Source organism: Phoenix dactylifera, chromosome 16 (genome assembly GCF_009389715.1).
Source record: "Phoenix dactylifera cultivar Barhee BC4 chromosome 16, palm_55x_up_171113_PBpolish2nd_filt_p, whole genome shotgun sequence".
In the NCBI taxonomy this organism is placed as follows: Eukaryota; Viridiplantae; Streptophyta; class Magnoliopsida; order Arecales; family Arecaceae; genus Phoenix; species Phoenix dactylifera.
Genome location: NC_052407.1, coordinates 3972254 through 3995194, shown reverse-complemented (window position 1 = coordinate 3995194; position 22941 = coordinate 3972254). Strand labels below are relative to the sequence as shown.

General features: G+C 37.7%; 2 protein-coding genes across 2 annotated transcripts; both read right to left on the bottom strand.

The window, feature by feature from the left end:
• Window positions 1–1231: 1231 nt before the first annotated feature.
• On the bottom strand, window positions 1232–2543 carry LOC103699558. Its single transcript, XM_008781578.4, has 2 exons — window positions 1609–2543; window positions 1232–1486 (listed from the first exon to the last, which is right to left on the bottom strand). Exons 1-2 carry the CDS (start codon window positions 2038–2040, stop codon window positions 1448–1450), a joined length of 471 nt encoding a protein of 156 aa, XP_008779800.2. The 5' UTR covers window positions 2041–2543; the 3' UTR covers window positions 1232–1447.
• Window positions 2544–8527: 5984 nt separating this feature from the next.
• On the bottom strand, window positions 8528–22229 carry LOC113461676 (tryptophan synthase alpha chain-like). Its single transcript, XM_039114660.1, has 9 exons — window positions 22008–22229; window positions 17997–18143; window positions 17386–17451; window positions 15071–15179; window positions 12546–12622; window positions 11713–11790; window positions 9585–9662; window positions 9087–9146; window positions 8528–9009 (listed from the first exon to the last, which is right to left on the bottom strand). The coding sequence occupies exons 1-9, from the start codon at window positions 22227–22229 to the stop codon at window positions 8875–8877; spliced, it is 972 nt and encodes a 323-aa protein (XP_038970588.1). The 3' UTR covers window positions 8528–8874.
• Between the last annotated feature and the right edge of the window lie 712 nt (window positions 22230–22941).

The window sequence follows — 22941 nt, the reverse complement described above, 5'->3', positions numbered from 1 at the left end:
AAGAATGAGCACATGCATGCATGCATGCATGGACGGCAAACCATTAAAGAAGGAAATATTGTATGCCTGCTGCCCACCCCCTTGCCCAAGTTCAACATTCATCAAAGAAAATAAGCAACCCTCCCCGAAGGACCATGATATATCTAGATAGGGTTTTAAAAGAAATAATGATGAAAAAAAAATAGGATACTTAAAAATAAACACTGACAAATATCCTAGGTATATCTAACAAGTTTCGGTAGCTGATATGTATCAGATCATGCACATTGAAATATCTGTACTATCTAGGTTGGCAAAAGGCCTGGGATCATATCTTTTTAGGTCTATTCTGAATGTACAATTCAATTTCGGTAGTAATTTTCCATTTCAGTTGGAAAATACAGTCGGATATTTGGAGTACTATAAGTGATCAAGGGACAGTAACTCATATCACAGAAGGAAATTTTGCACAGATTTCCATTACTATTAACGGGTGGCTCCGAGCTACAAAGTTCAGAAGCAACAAGATAAGGATACTAACTGGATAAATACATATTCATGTTTACCTCCTCACACGCTTTGCATCAGCAGGGTCTATATTTTCTGTTGTTTCCACTTCTCCTTCAAGTTCCTCATCATCCGACTGCTCTCCTGATGATCCACTGGTAGTTGGGCTCCCTTGGACGCCTAAGTTCTACATGAAGGTAGGAGCTGGACCTCCACTTGATCCACTACCTGCTTTTTGTTGCACCTTGGAGCCGTTTCCTGTCATGCATGGGTAGATGCAAGAAGGAAAAAAGAAAGAAAGAAAGAAAAAGAAATATCTCATGTTTAAAAAACCAATCCACGCACCACAATGTGCTCATAAAAAGTAGCAATCCACCAATAACATTTTAATTGACTATAAGAATATGACGTAATAGAAATATATGTGATTAATAAAACAATAATTAATTCGGAAAAGGAAAACAAAAGGTACCTTTTCAAAGATATTGACCAAGTCTTTTACTGAAAAAAAAAGTCCAGACTAATTTGCGTGTATAGCTACTGCTGCAGCACACTAATATAGAACAGGATGGCATGATGTTGTAGGCATGATCATCTGGTGACTCACAGCAAGCGTGGGAGTAATAGGGAAGGTATTAGAACTAAAAAGGAATGTACCAGATACGTTACAGTTTTTCTTCTTTCACTTCTTTTCTGTTCGAGGCGGCGGCTAGAAAAGGTATCTTCAAAGGGCCTCGAACCACACAAGATTTAAGCATCACTATTCAACCTTATAAAATACATTCCTATTAAAATTGCACTTCATATAACATATGCTTTTTCCGACGCTTATAAGCGTTGTTAACATTATTTCTTAAAAAAAATTAAAAAGCCTAATTAATTATAAATTACAGTAGAAATGGAAGCATCTTTCGGCCTTCATCTTCATCTTGGTCTTCATCTTCTTTCTTTTTCGAATCCATCAAATGATAGCTCCTTCAAAACTCAGCTGAATTAAAACCTAAAAAGAAGTGAAAGAAGAAACACTATACTTAGCCAATGAATCAAATAAAAATTAATAAATATAATAATTAAACAAGATACAACATAAAGAGAAATTTCTTGATGAAGAGAAAAGCACACCAAAGTCAGTGAATTTCCTCCTCTGCAAGTGCAGGAATTCGGCATACTCCTGCTTCCCTTCCTCTGTGGGGACGGAGGGGAGACTTGTTCTCCAATAACGGCGACAGAAGGGAGCGCCTCCCATAGGGTTGGCAGGGCGGCGCCACCGTTGGCACCGTCGTAGTCGCCGAGCACCGTGCACGCTCTCTGGATCTGGTTCACAAGCTCGATCAAGCTATCTATCATTGTCATCTCCGAGATCCAAAAGATGCGGTAGATGCCGAAGGGCTGGACGTGGGGACAGATCTTGTCGATGAACTCCAAGGGGTCCTTGAACTCCTCCTCGGTGGGGTAGAACACGGGGGCCTGGGGGAGTGTGGTGGTGGAGGGGGAGGCGTCGTGGCTATGCCTTAGAATGCCCTTCTCGACGGCGCAGGGTCGTCCTTTCCCCATAGAGAAAGGGAGGGCATGAAGGGGGAGAGGGCTAGGGTATGATTCTTGATCCAAAGCTCGGTGGGGGGTTTGGGGGGAGAGGGCTACCCAAGTTGGATGAGGGAGGAAGGGGGAGAGGGCAAGGGTATGGCTCTTGATTCGAAGCTCGGTGGGGGGTTTTGGGGGATAGCTGAGTTGGATCGGGGAGGAAGGGGGGCTGGGATGATGGCGGCTGGGTGTTAGGGATTCTTCTCCGAAAGAGAGAGAGAGAAGCAATTGGGATCGGGGAGGAGGGAGGGGGGTTTACTCTACGATTGTTGTCCATCTTGGAGAGATTAGACCTCCAGCAATGCTTTGTAAAATGTTGTCTCGGGAGAAGATTAGATTGAGGATGATTAGGCTTCCGACGACGCCTTTTAAAGCGTTACGTTAGCGCACTAAGGCTTACGACGATGCTTTCTAAAATGTCGTTTTAACTAAAAAATGCGAGAAGGGCTTTCGACGACACTTTTAAGCATCATAGGATTCGGACGACGCTCTTAAGCATCGTCTAATCTGAATTTCTTCCGACACTACTAAAAAGCATCGGCAAATTTTGACACGGTGTCCAAATTACCGATACTTCTTTTTTGCGTCGGCAGCTAAGAGTAGGAAAAATCTATTTTTGCTGTAGTATGTTACACTCTTGAATATTATTTCAATATTTATCATCTAATGCTTATGTCAAGAGTTCCAATTAAACAATCACCCCTGCCTAGTCTCATCAACTGTACACCAAGAGGCATTGCTTGCATTCAGGACAGTATGCAGCTATACTGATGCTACACAATATTACAAATTGGTCGTGGTCCAATCCAGTTACACTAAAAGCTTTCTATCCATTTCTCCATGCTTGTCAACGTTTCCACACAAAACGTTTTTAAAAGAATTCACATTTAATGTTGAGATGCTCGTCTTCATTGGCCATCATATAAATGTCTCGTGGTTCTCTGGCATTTTGTTTTCATCATCAACCAAAACCAAGTGCCATTTCTCCAATCTTACCTCTCTCACCAATTGCATAAAATCTCAGACTCAACAGTTGATCATCCTAGCATATGTTTTTGTTTTTTGATATGCAGTGAGCCCTACATATCCAAAGTCCACATTATTCATCCTGATTTGCAATATTTATAGGCAAAACTCAAATATTACAAGTAGATTGCAACTTGGTCTCACCCAGACCTGATCAGCCCAACTTGCTTGTTAGGTGGAGTAAGGCCGAGGTTTGATGAACTTGGGTGTGGTTTGGGCTCATAAATCCCGGCCCGACCCCAAATTGGGTTGGAGCTAGGGTTGAATATTAACCCACTTACCCAACCCAATACAAAATATAACTAAATTAATTTTCATCTTCTAACTAAATACTTATATGCTTCATTTAATTAAATTTTAGCCCTACTAAGTAACAAAATTGTGTAATTGCCTAGATGCATGAGATCTTATTCAATACAATTACTGACCTAATAAAAATGTTCGAAACATTTCGTCGACCTTAAATTACTTGCACAACTCAGCCTAACTGGATTTGTCTGACCTAACCCAGAACAATCAAAGAGTAATCCGATCCAACCCAAATTTAGCTTAAGATGCAGTTGGGGTTGGATAATCCCAGACCAACGTAATGTTTGGCTTGGGTTGGTTAGGTTTGGGTGAGCCCTCAACCTACCCAAACTACCCAAGTTGCAACCTTAATTTTAGTAAATCTAAAGATCTTTTGACTTAACTTTTGGATAAATCCAGGATTGATAAAAGAAATAGAAAGATAAGAAAACATAAAAAGTTAACATCACAAGTACACAGAAAACAGGAATTACGGGATATTTATATGTGAAAGAGAAGATGAGCTTCCAAATAGAAATGGTTGGAAAAACACAAAAAGAGTTGGTGCTAATATGGCAAACAATAATATGACAAGCTCAAATAAGTAATACCATAGACTCTCCAATAACAAGTAATCGTGATCAATGACCAAAAATTAGTGAAAGCAGTGACATTTGGTAAATTTAAGGGTGTAAATTGGGATCTAATCAATTGCTAGAATCTTGCAATCTAACTCCCTCTTGCAATTGAAAGGCTTATAAGTGCTCACATTTATTCATCTATGAATTATTAATGGAAGGTTTATTGTAGCTTAAAACAATTGTTTGCAGTTTTTTTGCTTGTTAGAGCATGCGAATGTATTTGTATCATATTTTCGAATCGTTAGACCTAGGAATAGCAAGACCAGTTCCAATTTGTTAGAAGAATCTGAACTAGTAATATTTTGGTCAATATGTCTTAAGATATGAAGATCATAATGAATAGTCCGGATTCTCATTTTGTATCCCGCCATCATCTTACAACCCAATTTAATCATTATCATTCACTTTTTAAATCGATAGGTAAAATAGTATAAAAGCATTCCATAGTGGGATTATAAGTTGTTCAAATTTGTAAATCATGGCACTTATGGATTCTCAATTTAAATAGCACAGTGTACAATTTGTTCTGATAAGATGTGAGCTCATATCTTCTTGGTAGGAATCTAGGTGTAGATCTGAAATTCTCAGACATGAACTTGTGCTCATAATTCTTGAGTACTGCCCTATCAGCTTTTTCTTAAAAATTTTAAATTCCAATAGCCTGCAATTTATCTTCTTTAATAAACATCTTCTTCCATAATTTCTTAAAACTTCCTAGTGTCTTTAGAACATCTATGTGGTCTATTTAACTTGTTCCCTTTCACATATGAGCTAGCCTTTGAATATCATTAAATCTATCTTTTGAATTTTAAAACTCATTATGAAAATCATAAACTCTGCATACTTCAATCTAGTTTGCAGCTCCTTTCAAATTCTTATACCTTCAAAATCTTATGTATCTCTAGCTTTCTACCATATTTTAAAGCAAATCTTCCTTTTCCACTAGTTGCTCCTTTAGTATGTGAATTCTGCTTTTGTGCTTGTGCACCCTTCATCATATGAATTTTCACTTTTCTTTTCCCAATCTTAACGGCCACAGGCCTGTAATATTTCTTCTTTTAGTTAACACTCTTCCATAATTTCTTAAGCCTTCAAAGTCCTTAAAACTTGTCTATGTCTAACTTGTTCCTTTCACATATTTGCTAGCTTTTGAATATTACTAGAACAACCTTTTGAATTTGAAAATTCATTATGAAACTCAATAAACTCTACAAACTTCGATATAGTTTGCAGCTCTTTTCAAATTCTTCAAAATCTTATGCATCTCTAGCCTTCTAACATGTTTCGAAGCAAATCTTCCTTTCCCACTAGTTGCAGCTTTAATATGTGAATTTTGCTTTTGTGCATACTTAAGCATCATTATTAACAATAGATCTCCAAAAACTATTGTAGCTATTTTAGTCTTACATTATGCACCACTTATTTATCGTCACGCCCCAAATCAGGAGCGCGAGAGACGCCGCATGCTTGTATGGCAGATCGTACAAGATTGCAAGGCTACAGATCATATCAAAACAATGACAAATCCATAAAATTTATTTAAGTATTAATTTATTCAAATAGTTCTCACAATAGTTTCAAATAAAACATATGCTAACTAATAATATAAATCAAATTAAATACTCTAACTAGTCTAACTAAAATGCTAATAACTGAAAAAATCTTTAGGAATCTAGCGCACTCTCCAAGTCTTGAGTGATCATGTATCTATGCATCTAGATCTAAAAAAATAAAGAAAGATAGTAATGAGCTATACTAGCCCAGTAAACAATATAATATTCCAGAGTGGGATCAAAGCATGCCAAATTTTTAATTAAAGCACAAAATAATGACTGAGAAATAACTCATCAATAAACATATTTTTTTTTGAAATTTATTATTATTTCATAAAAAAAGCCTCTAATATCAAAATCCCAACATCAATAGGTTATGACCACGTAACCCAGTGGCATGGGTTGTACAAAGTGCCAAAACCCACTATTATTAACCAATGGTAACAGTGTCCAAATACCACTATTCTAATCACCAGTGGTGTGGTGCCGAAACCGGTGCCTCGCAGATTATAAGTTGACAGGGCTAACAAATAATGTCCATCGACGGGGCCAAATAATAGCCATTCTGAGAATACATACATATAAAATAGATAACTTGCTCGGTCAATTTTTTTTAGATTTCATAACATATAACACAATTTTAAAATAATTATTAACATATCTGGCCCGTTTTACTAAGTACAAAATAAATATCAGAATTTAATCAACTAATTATTAATTTTACCAAAAATTTAGAAAATACACTTTGAAGCATTAGGTTACTTACTTCTTTTTGCTTTAAATTCCACTTCGGACAAACGTATCAGATACACTTGTTTAATACCATTAAAATATTATTAATTTTAATATCTAGAAGTCAAAATTAAACACTACTATCTCATGCCCCCATATCAGGTTGGTCGAGTGATAGTGCCTGATTGCCCAGGTCAGTCCGAGCCAGGAGGATTCAATGGATCAGGTAAAAATCAAAAGTGGTCAAATCTAGCTGGAGCTGAAGTATTGACCGGTCTACCATTCGAGTATCAGGCAGTTTAGGGTCTCCAAACTATCAACTTGGATCCGAGCAACAAGAAGAACAAGCTTGCACTGGGATCCTCGAGCACGTCTAGAGAGAGAAAAAGGAGAGGAGAGAGAATCTTAGCTTGAGTCTGGATTTGGTCTGATCCTGATTTTGAGCCCGGTCCGAGTAGTTCAGGTCGACCATAAGGAGAAGAGTCTAGATCTAGTCTGAATGTGGGCTTGCCTAGAGAGAGAAAATGATACATGATCTAAGACTAGTTGATATTTTGGGCCTGATCTACTTAGTTTCGAGCCTAATCCACATGGTTAGGTCCAATCAGAGACTTGGCCTATTCAATCTGGTTCGATCAAAATAGCAAAAGAGAGATCTGGGAGATTTGGCTTGGGTTGTCCTGGATCAATTAATGTATCTGGTCCACGAATCAAGTAGAGAGAGACAAAGAGGGTTTTTCTTCTCTTTTTTTCTCTTGGCCCAAAATAAACGGGCTCGGTCCATAATGGATGAACAGGGCCTACAATGGATGAACAAGACCCAAAACGAATACGGCCCACGATAGATGCATAGGGCCCAAAATGGGTACATCCCAAAAGGGATGAACAGGGCCCAACACGGCCCAAAAGAAATACGACCACATTGAACGTGGCCCAACAGGATGAACAAGGCCCAAACTCGGCCCACAATGGGCACGGCCCAACAGGGTGAACAGGGCCTAAAATAAATACGATCCACAATGGATAAGGCCCCAACATAGTGAACATGGCCTAAACTCGGCCCATGATGGATACGGCCCAACAAAATGAACAAGGCCCAAAAGGTATACGACCCCACAATAGACATAATCTAACAAGATAAACAAGGCCCGAACTCGGCCCACGATGGACACGACCCAATAGGGCCAAAATGACTAAACTGGGCCCAAATTTGGCCCACAATGGGTATGGCACAACAGGGCCCAAGATGACTGAAGTGGGCTCAAATTTGGCCCACAATGGGTACGGCCCAATAAGGCCCAAACTCAGCCCAACTTGGCCCATGAGAGGCGTTCTTCATCCCATTTCGTTCAGGAACAAGGAGGAAGGGAAAAAGGAGAAGGAAGAGGGAAAGAGCCCAGTGGTAGTCAGGCCCGGATGGTCGGAGGTCGACGGCCACCTGACTGCAGTGGTTGTCGACGGCCGCTACGGGGGCCAACGGGGAGGAAGACCGAGAGAGCTCTTGGTTTGGGTCCAACTTGGATTATCTAAGAATAGAAGAACAAGGAGAAGAGGAGCTCACCAGCAAGTGGCGGAGAGGAAGGACCAGAACCAAGGGTAGCGAGTCCGGGGGGCTGGCGGCGTCGGCGGCACTTCTGGCAACAAGGTGGATCTTGAAATAGGAAAAAAAACAAGGAAGAGAGATCTCGGGTGGTGATGCTTGGCCGGGGTGGCACGCCAACCACCGAAGGAGGAGGAGGGAGGAGAGGGAGAAGAAAGCTCGATAGTGGATCAATGGCAGAGGGATGAGGGGTTTTTATAGTGGGTTTTCTAAAGGAGGGCGGCTCGTTCACTGCCACAATTCTCGCGGTGGTTAAGCATGAGCAGCGGCTGTTCCTAGCGGCCGCGGTGCTGCCGCGACGCTATCGCAAATCGTTTCTTCCACGGACATAGTTCTTCCATTCTTCAACTTTCTGCTTTTTATCTTTTCTCTCCTTTTTTTGGCATCTGAAACAATTGATCAGGTCAAGCCTCTCCAGCGATCGTGTTTGTTAGAGGAGTATCGCTGCAAACCCGCACATAGAGGGTGAATCACAATCTTAGAATATATCACACGCCTCGAGCCACGCAAGCTCTTTTCAATTTTCTGATTTTATTCTAGTAGATTATTCCTTTATAATACTTTTATAAAATAAAAATATAGCAGTTTCTAGGCAAAATAGGCAACATAATCAACCCATGTTTCACACTGAATAATTAGGAAATTAGTAGATGCAATGAAACTTACATGGATACAACTACCAGTAGCCTTCTAACAGCCTTCCTTTCAATAAATTTTTACTTATTTAAAAAGAAAGGACTTCTAACATCCTTGCTATGAAAAACATTCAGGAGATAAATTCAATTCACAATCATTGACATAGGATCTTCTCCTGAAAGATGATGACCCTTCTTGTACACATACTCCCCCTCGGACTGACTAGTGCCAAGTTACCATTCCAATTGACAGCTATCTTTTACTAACAAACCAACCAACGCTAAGAAATATCAGTGACTTTTTATCAGTCCTCATACAAATGATAGCTGACTTAGGGGAGTGCTTCTTTTAAGGATGTCATAAAGGACTCAACATGCTTCAATCCTTCTTCAGTAGAATTGGCTTCTCCTAATAGCTTAACAATGGCGCTACCCACGATCACGCCATCAGCTCCCCATAATGAAAGCTGCAATATTTGTTCAACTCAATCTCAGAAACAAATCAGCAAGTGCATTTAAGTTCAGTTGTTTAAGAATGACTAACCTGTCTAACATGTTCTGGTTTTGATATGCCAAAGCCAACTGCGACAGGTTTTGTGGTCACCTGAAAAGAAATGAAAATCTCTCTTAGAATCAGAAATGGTCCAGCCTATAATAATCTTCATCAATATTCAATGCTCGACATAATAAATTAGTTGTATGCACTCAAAGTGTACCATAGGTCTAGGAGGAAAAATGGCTATACTTTTCCTTTTCTTTCTCTCTTTCTTTGTTTTTGTTAATATGTTTAGAAACATGGTGGTTGTTCACCACCACAGAGGTTTAAAACTGAGACCTCTCCTACAGAGAGATGAACAAAAACCAGTCGAGCTAACAGCTATCAGCAGAAAAATAACTATATTGTTAAATCTAGCAATCCTGCAATTTGCAAACATCTAAGTGAAAAGAACACTTGGGAAAGATCATGTGATACTAAATATATTCTTTTTCCAATTTCATGTAAGATAATAATTTAGAAACTAAGACACAGGGAGAAGCAAACCTCTTTAATTTCCTCTAAGAGAAATTGTACTTGCAGATTCACAGAAGGACGTGCACCAGTAACTCCAACAGAGCTCACCTATTGAAACATATCAATAGTCAATTAAAAATTCTAATAGATAGATTAATATGAACAAAAATACTAGCAACAAGTCTTATACCATCCTTGCTCAATTATTTCGAAGTGGAATTCTTCAAACAAAAAAAAAATAATCTGGTCTCATCACATACCTGCATTAAATCCTTTTTGCTGCTTTCCTGTTCTTTTTTAATCTTTCAACCTAAATCCGGAACCACCTCTTAATCTTTTCTAGCAAAGCCCAAATGCCAAAAGCAGTTCTCTCTCACTTCACCCTAAAATTTTTCCATATCACTATTCTAAAAGAAAACTTTCCTAAATAGCCGGTTTCTATTAGAGCCAAGAAACATTGTTTTCTTCTTACTTTGTTGGTCTTGATTACTTTCTCATTAATTTCAAGTGTTTGCACGATACTATTTTATATTTCTTGATCCTCACAGCCCATCGTTTCACAGAATTTCGATAGCCAAAACATCATAGCACCCAAAGGAGAGAACTAGGACCTGAGATCATAACGCACTAAGTTAGTTGAACTATTAGGACTTCAGACAAGAAGTTTCCTCTAGATACCCAGAAAAGATGATGTGAAGTAAAACATATAATGTAACAACCCAGGACATCACCCAAAATGGCTAGCCGGAAGGTATTATTTGGATTCGTTGATCCTACATAAGTACCCAATATCTACCCAGCAAATAACCGATATGGGACTAAACATATGCCCGCACAGGTCCTCACATATTCCCCCCTTTCAAGCTCTGACGTCCTCGTCAGACTAAGGGTTCAAATCCATTCAAATTTAATCACAAACACCACGATCAGCCTGTGGTCAGCCCCAATAGAACCATGTTGCAGTGTCCCCTAGTCCACATAGGTTATAGGCTGGGTCCGCTCTGATACCATTTGTAACAACCTAGGACCTCACCCAAAATGACTAGCCGGAGGGTATTATTTGGGTTCCTTGATTCTGTATAAGTTTCCAAGATCTATCCAGCGAATAATCGATGTGGAACTAAACACATGTCCGCACGGATCCTCACATATCCAGCTTTCCTTTGTGCAAGATTTTTTACTCCATTTAAGATTTAGTGCGGAACATATGGATCAGATTAGAAGCTACACCCTAAGCATAACCACAAAAGCCTTGTTACAAACATCTCATATATAGCTTTATTACATTAAATGCTCAAGTTAATTATGTTAAGGCTGGTTAGGAATTGGAAACATGTGATAGATTTTGTTATTTTGAAATGGTTTTTTTCAATATTAGTCAATAATTATTTCTTTACTTTCTCCATTCCAAATCATCTTTCTCGATTTCCTACATAATCTTCAATAGGTGCCATGTGCTTTAAATAGAGTTTCAAGGTCATCACACTTGTCAGAATTTATTTTCCATAAGGTAAATTGAAAAATCTTTTAAATGTATTTGTAATGACTGCCCTGCAATTTGACAAGAGCAGTTGGGCAGGTTAGAAGTAGTTGTGCCACTGCTTTTGTGTAATACTTCTTGCCTCAACCAAACAATGATACAAGAAAATAATATTTTTAGACACCATAAGGTTTTTAATAACTAAAGTTAGTACTAGTAAGGCAGTTATTCAGGAATAAAAGTTAGGACCTAATAAATTGAATTACAAGAAAGCAGTTGACCATCCCCTTGCAGGCAAGCAAATTATAGCTGCATTATGAATCTTATGGCTTTTATGTTTCAACAAATGCTGGTACTAACAAATAAGTACTTGAGAACAACAGGAGAAAATGATATGATCGGGTAAATCAAATGCAAAGAAAGCATGGTTAGGGCTGCTTTAAAAACGTATGCTGAATGATATAATCTTGAGCTAGCTAGTGACATGAGTAGGGCTGCTTTAAAAACATATGCTGAATGATATAATCTTGAGCTAGATAGTGACATGAGATATGGCAATATGAAATGGATTATATCACCACTAAAGATGACATCAAAAATCAATTTTTGCATCTAATAGGATAGTGTAATCTAAACCATAAAAGATAAATAATTAGGTTTACTGATGAAAAAACTTACAAGGTACACAAATCCTTCTGAAGCTTCAGCAATTGCTTTCATTCTATGTTTTTCAGTAGTAGGTGTAGTAAGCTGAACCTTTTATGCATGAAAATCATATTCAAACATAAATCAGAATAATATTTATAGAGATTAAGAGAAAAATAACTATGCATTCTGGTGATTCTGACAAAATACACTATGTAGTATATATGAACAGTCTAATTCACTAATACACCAATGCATAGAACAGATTACTACTGAGGAATTCATTTCTGATTGAAGTGTAACATCACCAATTATTTGTTCTTCCCATTAAGTGTTAGTTTTCTTCTTAATAAACAGGTAAATTTTTTGAGAGAAATGGATGAGTAAATTGATCTCCATAATTCTGTCAAGTATTTCATCTCCAGAACCAAGGAATGCCGTACCGGTCCGTACCGGCCGGTACGGGCCGGTACGTACCGGTCCGGTCCCTGACCGGTACCGGACACAGATGAAAACCGGTATTTCCGGTTTTCTTCTGTGAACCGGCCGGTACGGAGACCGTACCGGCCGGTACCGCTTGGTACCGGCCTCGTACCGGTGCGAACCGGCCGGTTCGCACCGGTACGGTGTTTTTTTTTGGGGGGGGGGGAAACCACAGCGCCTCGCTGTGGTTTTTTTTTTTTTTTTGATGGGAAAGAAAGTGGTCCGGACCGGTACGGTACCGGTACCGTACCGGTCCGGCCGGCCACCGGTACGCCGATCCGGACCGGTACGGCGGACCTTGTCCAGAACCATATATATATATATATATATATATATATATAAATATATATAATAAGAAACAGATGCAGGATGAAAGGACCTACTAAATCAACATTCTTCCTAGTGGCCTCTTTTCTCAAACTTGCACTCTCTTCGAGGGGAAGGTCTGGTACAATAAGACCTGCAAAATAGTGGTGGTCATTCACTAAGCTTTCAAAAGGACAACAAAATAGTAACTGATGATAAGCTGGAATTTCTGTTAACTTCAAAGCTTTAATTGAATATTGAGAATAAGTTTAGTAAAATGATAAAGTTTCATCAATAAATCTGGTAAAGACACCTTGCAGAGATTATTCTAATGCATACAATCAATTAACACAAGTAGGCTTATTCTTCACATGAATAGCTTTGGAGGTTTTGGATAAAAACAACACATGCCTTTCCATATAACCACCGCCTTTAATATGTAAATTGATTAACATGTTTTTCATATTTGAAGCAAAAATGTCTGATGCAGAGTTAGAAGCTGATGACAAAATAAAGGCCACAACAAAGGCTACGATTAAATACTCAACCTCAGGGAGTGTCAAAGCTTGGATATCCATTAAGAAATCAGCAGAAACAGGATGCAGAAGTAGAGAGCACCAGGATCTGATCATAACCAATATGATCTGATGTCGATGTACCCCATGGCCTAATTCTTTCCCACCACATTCTGGGAAGGTAACTATTCATATAATTGACTTAGTGGCACTATCTATGCCAAATTGATGTAAGTGATAGGGATGCTGTAATCCAGTCATCGGTCCCTACCTCACAGTTAAGTGAGATTTGAGTTGGTTTGGCTTTCTGTAGCATCAGCTGTCATCAGCAACCATAACAATACTAAGAAAGATTCAGAAGAAACTAACCAGGAAGAATAGGGTATAAGAGACCACTTTCATTGGATCTAGAATCTAGAGAACTTGGAACACATCCAGAATTGCTCAAAGCTGGAATTTCTGTGAAGTTAAATTAATTCATCGAGAAGCACTTTTACTCTCTAGCTGTTTCCAATAGATGATTATTTTTACAAATTTAGCCTGATTTACATTTCTCAATGTTTTAATCATGAGTCACTAAGACTATATATAGCCTTCTACTCTCAACTCAATGGTATACTTTTGTAAAGATGTGGATTTCCTAGATAGAGTGGTGCTGACTCCAGGTGTTTGAAACTGGTGCTAATCATTCTGTATCTTTCAACTTAGAAATATGGGTTCCAATCAACAGGAAGTAGATAATACAAAGTTGAGGCTCACCATGATTAGTTGTTGATTAGTTTGGAACTCTTTTACTCATAGGCTCAGCAATGAGAATGGCAATAAGTATTGAGAAACCTACAAGCTGAATGATGAATATAGTGCATGCTATTGTTGCAATTTTTGGGTTCAGTTGGTCTCTTAAAAAAATCAATGGGAAGAATACTTTTCTTTGTATCTTTCAGTATCTTCATATTGAGTGCCTTCTTCGGATGGTCTCATCATCAAATGGACATAGAGATTGCTTTTCTTGGCATTATCTTGACCTGATTACGTATAGCCCTTGTGCTTCTGCTAATTCATATTTTCTGCAAATTCATGTGGTCTTGATGTGAATTTCCGATAGTTGTCACAATTAAGACGACCTCTATTATATACGTCCATGAAATTTACAAAAATCTATCTTTCAGTCTAGACATGGAAATCTGGGATAACATGTATAATCAGCATAACTGACTAAAACATGCTTGAAATGCATCAGAGTTCCCTAGTTTAACTCTTGGTAGTGGAATCCAGTGTAAGCTCAATTTTAGCATTTATTTAATATATGTTAGGTGTTTTTGCATCACCATCTTTATCATCTAATACTAGTATTGGACACTATTATGCAAGGTATGCCGTACTGTCCCAGACCGAGAAGTACGGACATACCGTACCATACCGGTTTGGTACCGGTATCCAATACGAGTGGCATATTGACACTCGATACGTCAAAAAAACTCCATATTGTACCGTACCAACACTGTGCTAGTGCGGCACCGGTATAGGGTCCAGTATCGAGATGGCAAACCTTACTATCATGTAATGATATCCTATGGTTATCAGAATTGACTTTTTTTGGATAATAGTTTTCAAGATAGAGGTCTCACATATGAAATAAAGAAAATCAAATTCTTCTTAAAAAAGAAACTTATTCAAACATAAGGTGAAACAAGACCACATTTTAGTTGAAAGAGTGATAAGGCTTTTTAGTTATAATTTTTGAAAAGAATAAATACATAAATATTATATCTCTTCATGAAACTCTAACTAGCATGCACAGAATTAGCTCAACATCATGTTAATGGGAATATTATCTATAATCTCTTTCTGAAAGGTTATGTATAATGAATACCATGAAAGAGAAATTTCATATAGTAAGCTATCATGCAATCTTGTAGCTGAATACTAAATCCCGTTTGGATACCGGATGCCAAGTAGTATATGTTCTTATATCTTGAAAATCATTACTAGAAAAAAGGAAATATTCATGGTAAATCAGACTAGGTAACAGTTAGTCATAAAATTTATATTTTGATGTGAAAATTTCAATCCAAATCATGCATTACCTTGTACGCCACAATCTTTTAAGGCAGACAGGAACCAGTCCATATTATGCACGAATATTAGATTGTAATATGAAAATATTGCAATCGGACAAGATAATTGAGGGACTACCTGCCAAAATATTATAGAAAATTATGATTAAAAGAAAAGGAATGACAGAGAGAAGTTCCAGTCTTCAAGATGTAATTAAAGTGGGAGAACTTAATCCAATGGTGACTGGAGTCCTCCTCTGCTAACAAACATCATTTAAGGAACATGAAAAGTCCACTTTAGATGAAGATTTTTGGAGATTTTAGCAAGTAGGCATGTAGCAGAATGAGCTTGTTTTCCAAGTGATAAATTCCTGGTTGATAATGAAACATGAAACCAGATGAAAAGTCACAGTACTCATAAAAATATGGCAACCATAACCACTTTGCCCTGTCCCAACTATTTGGGGTCAAGTTTATCACTCCCCCAAAAATACCTGTTAAGAGCAACCCTCAGAGTTATTTCAAGCTTTTCCAAAATCTTTCTCCCAACCTTTATCTATGTTAGTCTAGGTCTTTCATTCTGTTTTAGATCTTCAATGCAGATTCAAATACATCTCCTAATCAGAGCTTCCTTAAATCTTTGTTGCATGTCCACACCTTCTCAACTATCACGTTCTCCTCTACTAGTAGCACTCCTAAGTATCCTGCAATGCACTCAACTCTCAAACTATCTTTTCTAGTTTCACCACACACCACCTGAAAATTATCATTTTTGGTGCACATTGTTTAGTTAGACACGTTTTATTGCCCCACTCCAAAGAATACAACATTCAGGCCTCATCTTCTTATAAAGTTTTCCCTAATGTTGCCAAGGATTCATTGATTGTGGAACACTCAATTTTCTCCACCTGATTCAGCTAGATCAATGTCTGCCAGTTCCATCTTCAACTATTTCTCCATTCTTTTGTATAATGGGCCTATATTATTGATACTGCATTTCTTGATCAATTTTGATAAAAATCTTATTTCCTTTTCTCTTTTTATCAGAATTTATTCTATACATCTGGTTTTTATCTTGCTGATTTTCAGACCATCTTCAAATATTTACTTTCTTGAAGAACAAAATGCACTGATTACATCACATAGTTATCCAAATCTTCTGAAGTAGACCCTGGCTATATATTTAACTTTGATAGTTGTATTTTGATAGAAAACAAACAACAAACAGAAGATTTCAACAAAATGTTTTTTTAGAAAAATTTTGCCTTCAGGCATTATGAAATTTAACCTCGTTTAGCAATGATGAACAACAAGATGATTGGTGAAACAGGATGAATCAAAACATGATAAACAGCTATTATATAGTCCCTCATAGTTCTATCTGAGATTCAGATTTATTATGATGTTATGAAGATTTTAAACTTTATAACTCATTCACGACATCTCTTTTTTTGAATTATAGGAGCATTTTGTGCAGGACTTCATAAAATTTTGCCATAACTAAAATGGTATGATCTAAAATCCATTCTTTCAAGATTCAGCAATCACCCGACAAAATTCAGAAACATTATTAGGGGATAAAAATTAAAGAAGGAAATAAATCAAGAAATAGTTCAGTAAATACTCAAACATATCATGACTACACAAAATGCGCTTTCATAAAAGTTTGTATGGTATTTTAATCAAAAGCTTTTGATATGTGATAAATTTTCGACCAATTATTCCATTGCAAACTAAGAACTCTTTCTTCCCCCATTATTGTATCAGATGCGGTTTGAGAACTGAATGCATGTCTATAGATCATTTAATCATAATCAAATGGAAACTATGTTTAACTTTCTTTAAGGACATACGAGATATTTTCTTATAAGCAAAGGTAAGTTATGATATTTAAGTAACCTGACTATAGTAGTATTGGATGCAATTTTTTCCTATTGCCAAGTCATCATATATTCCTCTCTCCATAAGTCTCTTGATTTCTAGCAGTCAAGCCATGAACAACTACAACTATGATAAGTCGAAATCAAAGAGATGAGTTTTGAAAGGGTTGTAATTACTTTGAATCCATTTTGAATTTTTAAAAGAATCATGGACAAAGTCAATCCATTGTTCTAAATTATAATAGTCTTAAACTCTAACACAGTTCAAAGACTAAGTAATTTGACAACAGCTAACAACTCATAATAAGATCAGATTTTAAGGTTATGAGACACTTTGGCCAATCAAGTTCTCTGATGGCTAGTTTGGACAGCTGATAATAATACTAACAATAAAGGGCGGAACATAAGTCAGCAACCTTCATAACTTAACATAATAAACAGTTATTTTGTTGTGAGGACATTTACCTCCTTTAACATGGAAAAGACAGCACGGGGGTTAGTCCCGTTTGCTAAGGCCCGTTTACTAGAAGCCTACAAAAGATCATATGAATGAAACAATAAGGTTCATGGTAATGAAAAAAATTCGAATCAAGGAAAAGTGAACTAATAGTTCACCCACTAGGGCCCATTTGATATTATTGCTTTTGTTTTCTGTTTTTTGTTTTCAAAAAAAAATCCAAGACAAAAAAATGAACTGAACAACATGTACTATGAAAATCTTCTATTTTTGAAATTGTTTGTAAAATCTTTAGATTTTACGGTAGCAAAGATTTAATACTTTTAAAAAAATGAAAATGAAAATAAAAGCAAGGAATAGAAGAAGTTTTGTGCAAATGCTATTTTCAACATCTATCTCGATGTGGCATTTTACTAATCCGTGGAGAAACAAAAACACAAAAACAACAATAATACCAGATAGCCCCTTAGATATTCTCCCTTTCGAAGAATTTTTGGAAAAAAATGTTGGTGAACAGGATTCACTGAACAATAAACTTCTAAGAAATATAAACATATAAGAAAAGTGATTGAAAAATGTTGTTCTGGTAAAGAAAATGAAGAGAAGTCAGAGTAGTAACCTGAATTACAGGACCATCTGCAACAGGATCGCTGTAGGGCAAGCCCAACTCAATTATATCCGCACCCCAATGATCAAGCAGTTTCAGTGCTCTTGCTGTCGTCGCTAGATCAGGATCGCCAGCGGTAATGTAAGGTATAAATGCAACCTAAGCAGTTGGAACAAATTCTAATTCTAAGTAAGTTACAAAATAAAAAAATCAGCTACCTTTATCATTTTCATTTCCCAAAGAAAATCCTCAAAAAAAGATTATTACTTTGCATTTCTTCCACTCAAATATATCAGTAAGTTCGTTTCAAGCATCCACATGCTAATTCTAATATTATGTAGCATCATAAAAGAATTCACTTGTCATTACCCCCCCAAGAGCGTGGCGTAAAAAGCATTGTTACTAAATCAGTGATGAATTGAGGTGGCGATCGGGGCAGGTCAAGTTGGATACAGGTCAGGTTGGATGCTTGTCGGATTAAAAATTCATCAATTCGAATTCGATCAATTTATTAAACATGTCAAAAATTCAGATCCAAATAAGAACTGTTTATTAAACTGGTAACTCGATCTAATCCCCACAATCTATTTATTAAATAGATTAAGTCAAGTTAAACAGGTTAAATAAATTAAGTAGATTTTTAACAGATTAAATAGATTAAATGGATTGGGTTAAATAGGGCAGAAACAAGTTAAGCAGATTTTAAATGGATTAAATAGACCTTAAATGGGTTAGCTGACTCAACCCGATTTGAATATTAAATAAGTTAAATGGGTTAAACTGGTTAAATATTTGAAATTCAAATTTACCCCAAATATTAAATGGTTTGAACGGATTGATTTGTTTATGGGCTGAATCCGTTTAGCCAAAATCCAGACTTGCTTACCGCAGGTTGAATAAGGAGATGGGTTGGGTCCCAGTTTGCTGCCTTAGATGACATTGCACCCAAAGTGGATTTTTCTTTTTTTTTTTTAGAGAGAGAGAGAATCGTAGTTAACTCACTCCACATTTTGTTAAAGAAACAAAATGAGGGAAAACTTTGTATGAGGTTAAACACTCTTACAGCGAGCAGAGCTAGGATAGGAAGACGGGGTTGAATCCGTGGTGAGGTCAAAGTCCCCTTTTTTACATTAACTGTAAGGAGTGAATCAAGAGCCGTGTCGAAGAGGAAAAGCGAGCTTATTGACAAAAGCGTAGGACAAAACCTGAAAATTAGCGTAGGACAATGCCTGAAAATTGAAAGCCCAGGACCCCAGCTGTTGGGTCCGCACATTGCTCGCTTCCTCTTGGGGGGGGGGGGGGGGGGGGGGGGGGGCAGGGGATTCTAACTATCCATTATCTTCTTCCTTCCATCCGTAAGACTCGAAGCCGGACGACACCGTGGTGCCCACCATGTCTCCGACCAACCAACCGGCCTCTACTTTGTCTTCCATCGATGGAGAAGACGATCAAGTCAGAGATTATGATCTTTTTGTACGAATTTTTTAACACCCAGTGCGTGCAAGAAAGATTCTCTCTTTGGGGTTCGGATTGTGTCTCTCACATGAAAGATTCTCTCTTTGGGTTCGGTTCGTGATGGAGCGGGCTCGAGCTCAGGCAGCAGAGATCACACATGTAGACCTAGCCCATAGACCTTTGACAGCTCGGGACATCTGGGGCCCCCACACTGCTTCGGCTGCTCCACATAGGGTATTCTTTACCTGGAAGCCCCCACCCCCGAGTTTCCTCAAGGTCAATTTTGATGGCTCAGTTTTGGATGGAGGTAGGAGAGGAGGGGCAGGATTCGTCATCAGGGGGCCGAGCTCTGGCGCAGTGGCAGCGGGGGGCTGCCAATTTTTTGACACTTCGGTACCTGGGGCAGAGCTGCGGGCGGCTTGGATGGGCATGTGTTACGCGCGGCGAGTGCTTCAGGGGAGGTCTATCCTTTTAGAGGGAGATTCGGCTACTGTGATCAGCTGGGTCCGAAAGGGCTCAAGCAGTTATGGGGGGGTCCACCCCTTACTATTCGACATTTTTGAGATGGCGAGGGAGTGTGTTACATTCCGAGCCATGCATGCATACCGTGAGGCCAATGGGGCGGCCGACTGGGTGGCGGCATATGTTGCGAGCCACTCAGGAGGCACCCTATGGTCTGGAGAGAGAGAGATGTCCGGAGAACTTCGGGACCTTTTGTTTTCTGACTCTATTGGGTGTATTTGTACCCGTGTTGTATGAAATACCCGCTTTAGCAAAAAAAAAAAAAAAAAGAGAATGATTGCTTTTCTTTCGTGACATCAATCGTTGGATCGCGCCCTGTACAGAGCTTCAAGCACCCTTAACTTCTTTATTTATCTACTGCACAAATCGCAAAGCGATCGGATTTGGATTCTTTCGCGCAAAAGGTGCACCAATCCATCCCTTCGGCACCAGAATGATGCTAACGCGCAAGGACCGCCCTCATCTTATAATTTTTAGAATTTTTTTATGTATATCCTACTAAAAAATTAAATTTATGTGAAGATTCCCGTTTTCATGAAATATTATTTATACATAAATACTCATAATATAACAGTTTTTTTAACACAGTTAATAAAAGTCATCTGTATTTTAATTAAAAATAAAATAAAATATTAAAGTTATTTTTTGTTCTCCATCGCGATCACCTTATAAAAGTTTTCTTTGTATGCCTACCTATTAAAAATATTTTAGTCATTTTAATTTGAAACGGTTAATTTTTTAACAACATTAAATGGCGTGAGTATATATGCAAAAATAAGGATAAAAAACAAGATAAAATAGTAAAACAAGTGTTTTACCACGATATACATGCTAATATCAATTTTGGGAGGGTATTCATATAAAATTCAATATTTAGAAGGGTATTCATATAAAAAAACTTTATTTTTTATACCCATCTACATAATTCTCTAATGCTATGTGGCATGGCATATGATTTTTTTTGGAATTAATGACTAATCCATACTTTAATAAAAAATTCTATTGACTAATTTTTTAACCTCCGGTACACCAAATACACCACTTATGTTTTGTTTTTTTTTTTAACATCTGCATCCGCCTAAAATAAAAATGGAATTATCTATAGTCCGACTTTTAATAGTAGAGCGCAGATAGCCGCCACATCATTCATATTTTAGATGGACGATGCTTGTTCATCACAACATACTTCAAAAATGAATAAAACTTGTCCATCCTAAAAACAAATCATGTAGTGGTTATTTATGATGGTACTGTATTCTACGGTGAAAATATTATACGTAAAGAATGCAAATTCTGAAGCTAATGGGGCTGCGGACTGGGTGACTGCTTATGTAGCCAGTCATTCGGATAGTACCCTGTAGGCTGGAGATGGAAAGTTGCCCTTGGCACTCTGAGATATTTTATTTTTTAATTTTATTAGGTGCATCTGTATGTATTCGTCTGGTATGATTCATCTGCTTTAGCGAAGAAGAAGAAGAAGAAGAAGAAGAAAAGAATGCGAACTCTCAACAAAGGGTTGTGTTGGGGCACCGATGGGAGAGGAATTGGATATTAAACATTACACGCCGCTCCACCGGTACCGCGTACCAAATTACTTATCAAGGAATTGGTGCTCATGTAAACGACGTTGACTGAACTATAAATCACTTTTGAGGTTCCTGTGGATTTTTTATTGGGTCCGCGATGCTTCCCTCCCTATATTTCGGGCATTCATGTGGAGAAATAATTCCACCAAACAATGAGGAGATCTGGTTCACAGGATGCGAGGGTGTCGTTTTTAGCAAAAGTTTCACAGAATGAAAAACAAATATATAGCAAAAGAAAATTGGCAAAGAGGCGCATGCACACACACACGAACTCCTCAAGCCAACATATCCAGGCTTGCCAACTTAGTATTCAACCCTGGTGCAACGTACGTGGAAGGAGAAACATGAAAAACCCCTAGAATTAGTCATTGAGAAATCTCTATACTACGCTCTAGAATCATGGAGTTACAAAGACATTCATAAGAAAATGAGATGAAGGCCAATAGATCCATAGGCTTACTTTCCCTTGCTTCTTCAAATTGGAGAAGGTTTCGGAGATCCCGAGCGCCGGAGAAGAGGGGCCGAGAGAAGTCTTCAGGGCTTGGTTTGTGGAAGGAGTAAGCGCCGGAGAAGTGAGGCTGGGACGAGCAGCCTTTGGAAGTTGGTTGGCGAGAGGAGTATAGACTCCAGATCTTCTTCTTGAGGAAAAGAAGCAGAAGCTGCAATTTGGTACGAGGGCCATTGCGTTAATTAGTACGACAGAAGGATCACAACCGAGGAGTTCTTATAAAGTTTGTCGAAAGTACCACCGCATGAGGTAAACGTGGACCACGGGGACCGAGGCTTTGAAAATGTCTCAATAGCGGCCGACCGGCTAAAAAGTCCTTCGATGGTAATTTTTGTTGGAGTTTTAAATTTAAAAAAATTATTTTTTAAAAAAATAAATAAATAAGCCTTTATCTCTTAGAATTTTGATGGTTTAAATATTTTAAAATTGACGATTCTTTCAGAAAAATTAGGACTCTTCGCATAAGAATATTAATTAGTTTCTGAATGGGATGCCATATTTTCAAAACATAGTATGCTTCAAAAATGCAGTGTTTTATCGGTCACGAGACAAGTGTATCTAATAATTTAATCCATATTACTACTCTGCTTTTCGAGACGAGTTTTTTCTCTTTTTTTTCTTTTCTCTTCCCCCAAGCTTTCTTTCAAGTTTTCTTTTTCATCTGGGTATCTAAAGGCAGATATGTAGTAAATCACGTTCTTAGGGTAGTGTATATAATACATGCCTCGATCCAGACTAGTTCTTTTCAATTTTCTAATTTTATTTTAGTAAATTATTCCTTTATAATAACATTATAACATAAAAATATAAGCAAAATATTTTCAACAATAATTTTGATTGTACTAGAAATTGGTATATATATTTGTTTATCAAAATTTAATTTAAT

Excerpts from the sequence above, each read along its gene's own strand:
- LOC103699558 (XM_008781578.4), bottom strand. The coding sequence starts at position 2,040 with ATGGGGAAAGGACGACCCTGCGCCGTCGAGAAGGGCATTCTAAGGCAT. Across the intron at positions 1,487-1,608 it reads GAGGAAATTCACTGACTTTG|GTTTTAATTCAGCTGAGTTT; the intron begins GTGTGCTTTTCT and ends ACTTCTTTTTAG.
- LOC113461676 (XM_039114660.1), bottom strand. The coding sequence starts at position 22,229 with ATGGCCCTCGTACCAAATTGCAGCTTCTGCTTCTTTTCCTCAAGAAGA. Across the intron at positions 9,147-9,584 it reads TCTTAGAGGAAATTAAAGAG|GTGACCACAAAACCTGTCGC; the intron begins GTTTGCTTCTCC and ends ATTTCTTTTCAG. Across the intron at positions 9,010-9,086 it reads AACCAGAACATGTTAGACAG|CTTTCATTATGGGGAGCTGA; the intron begins GTTAGTCATTCT and ends CAAATATTGCAG.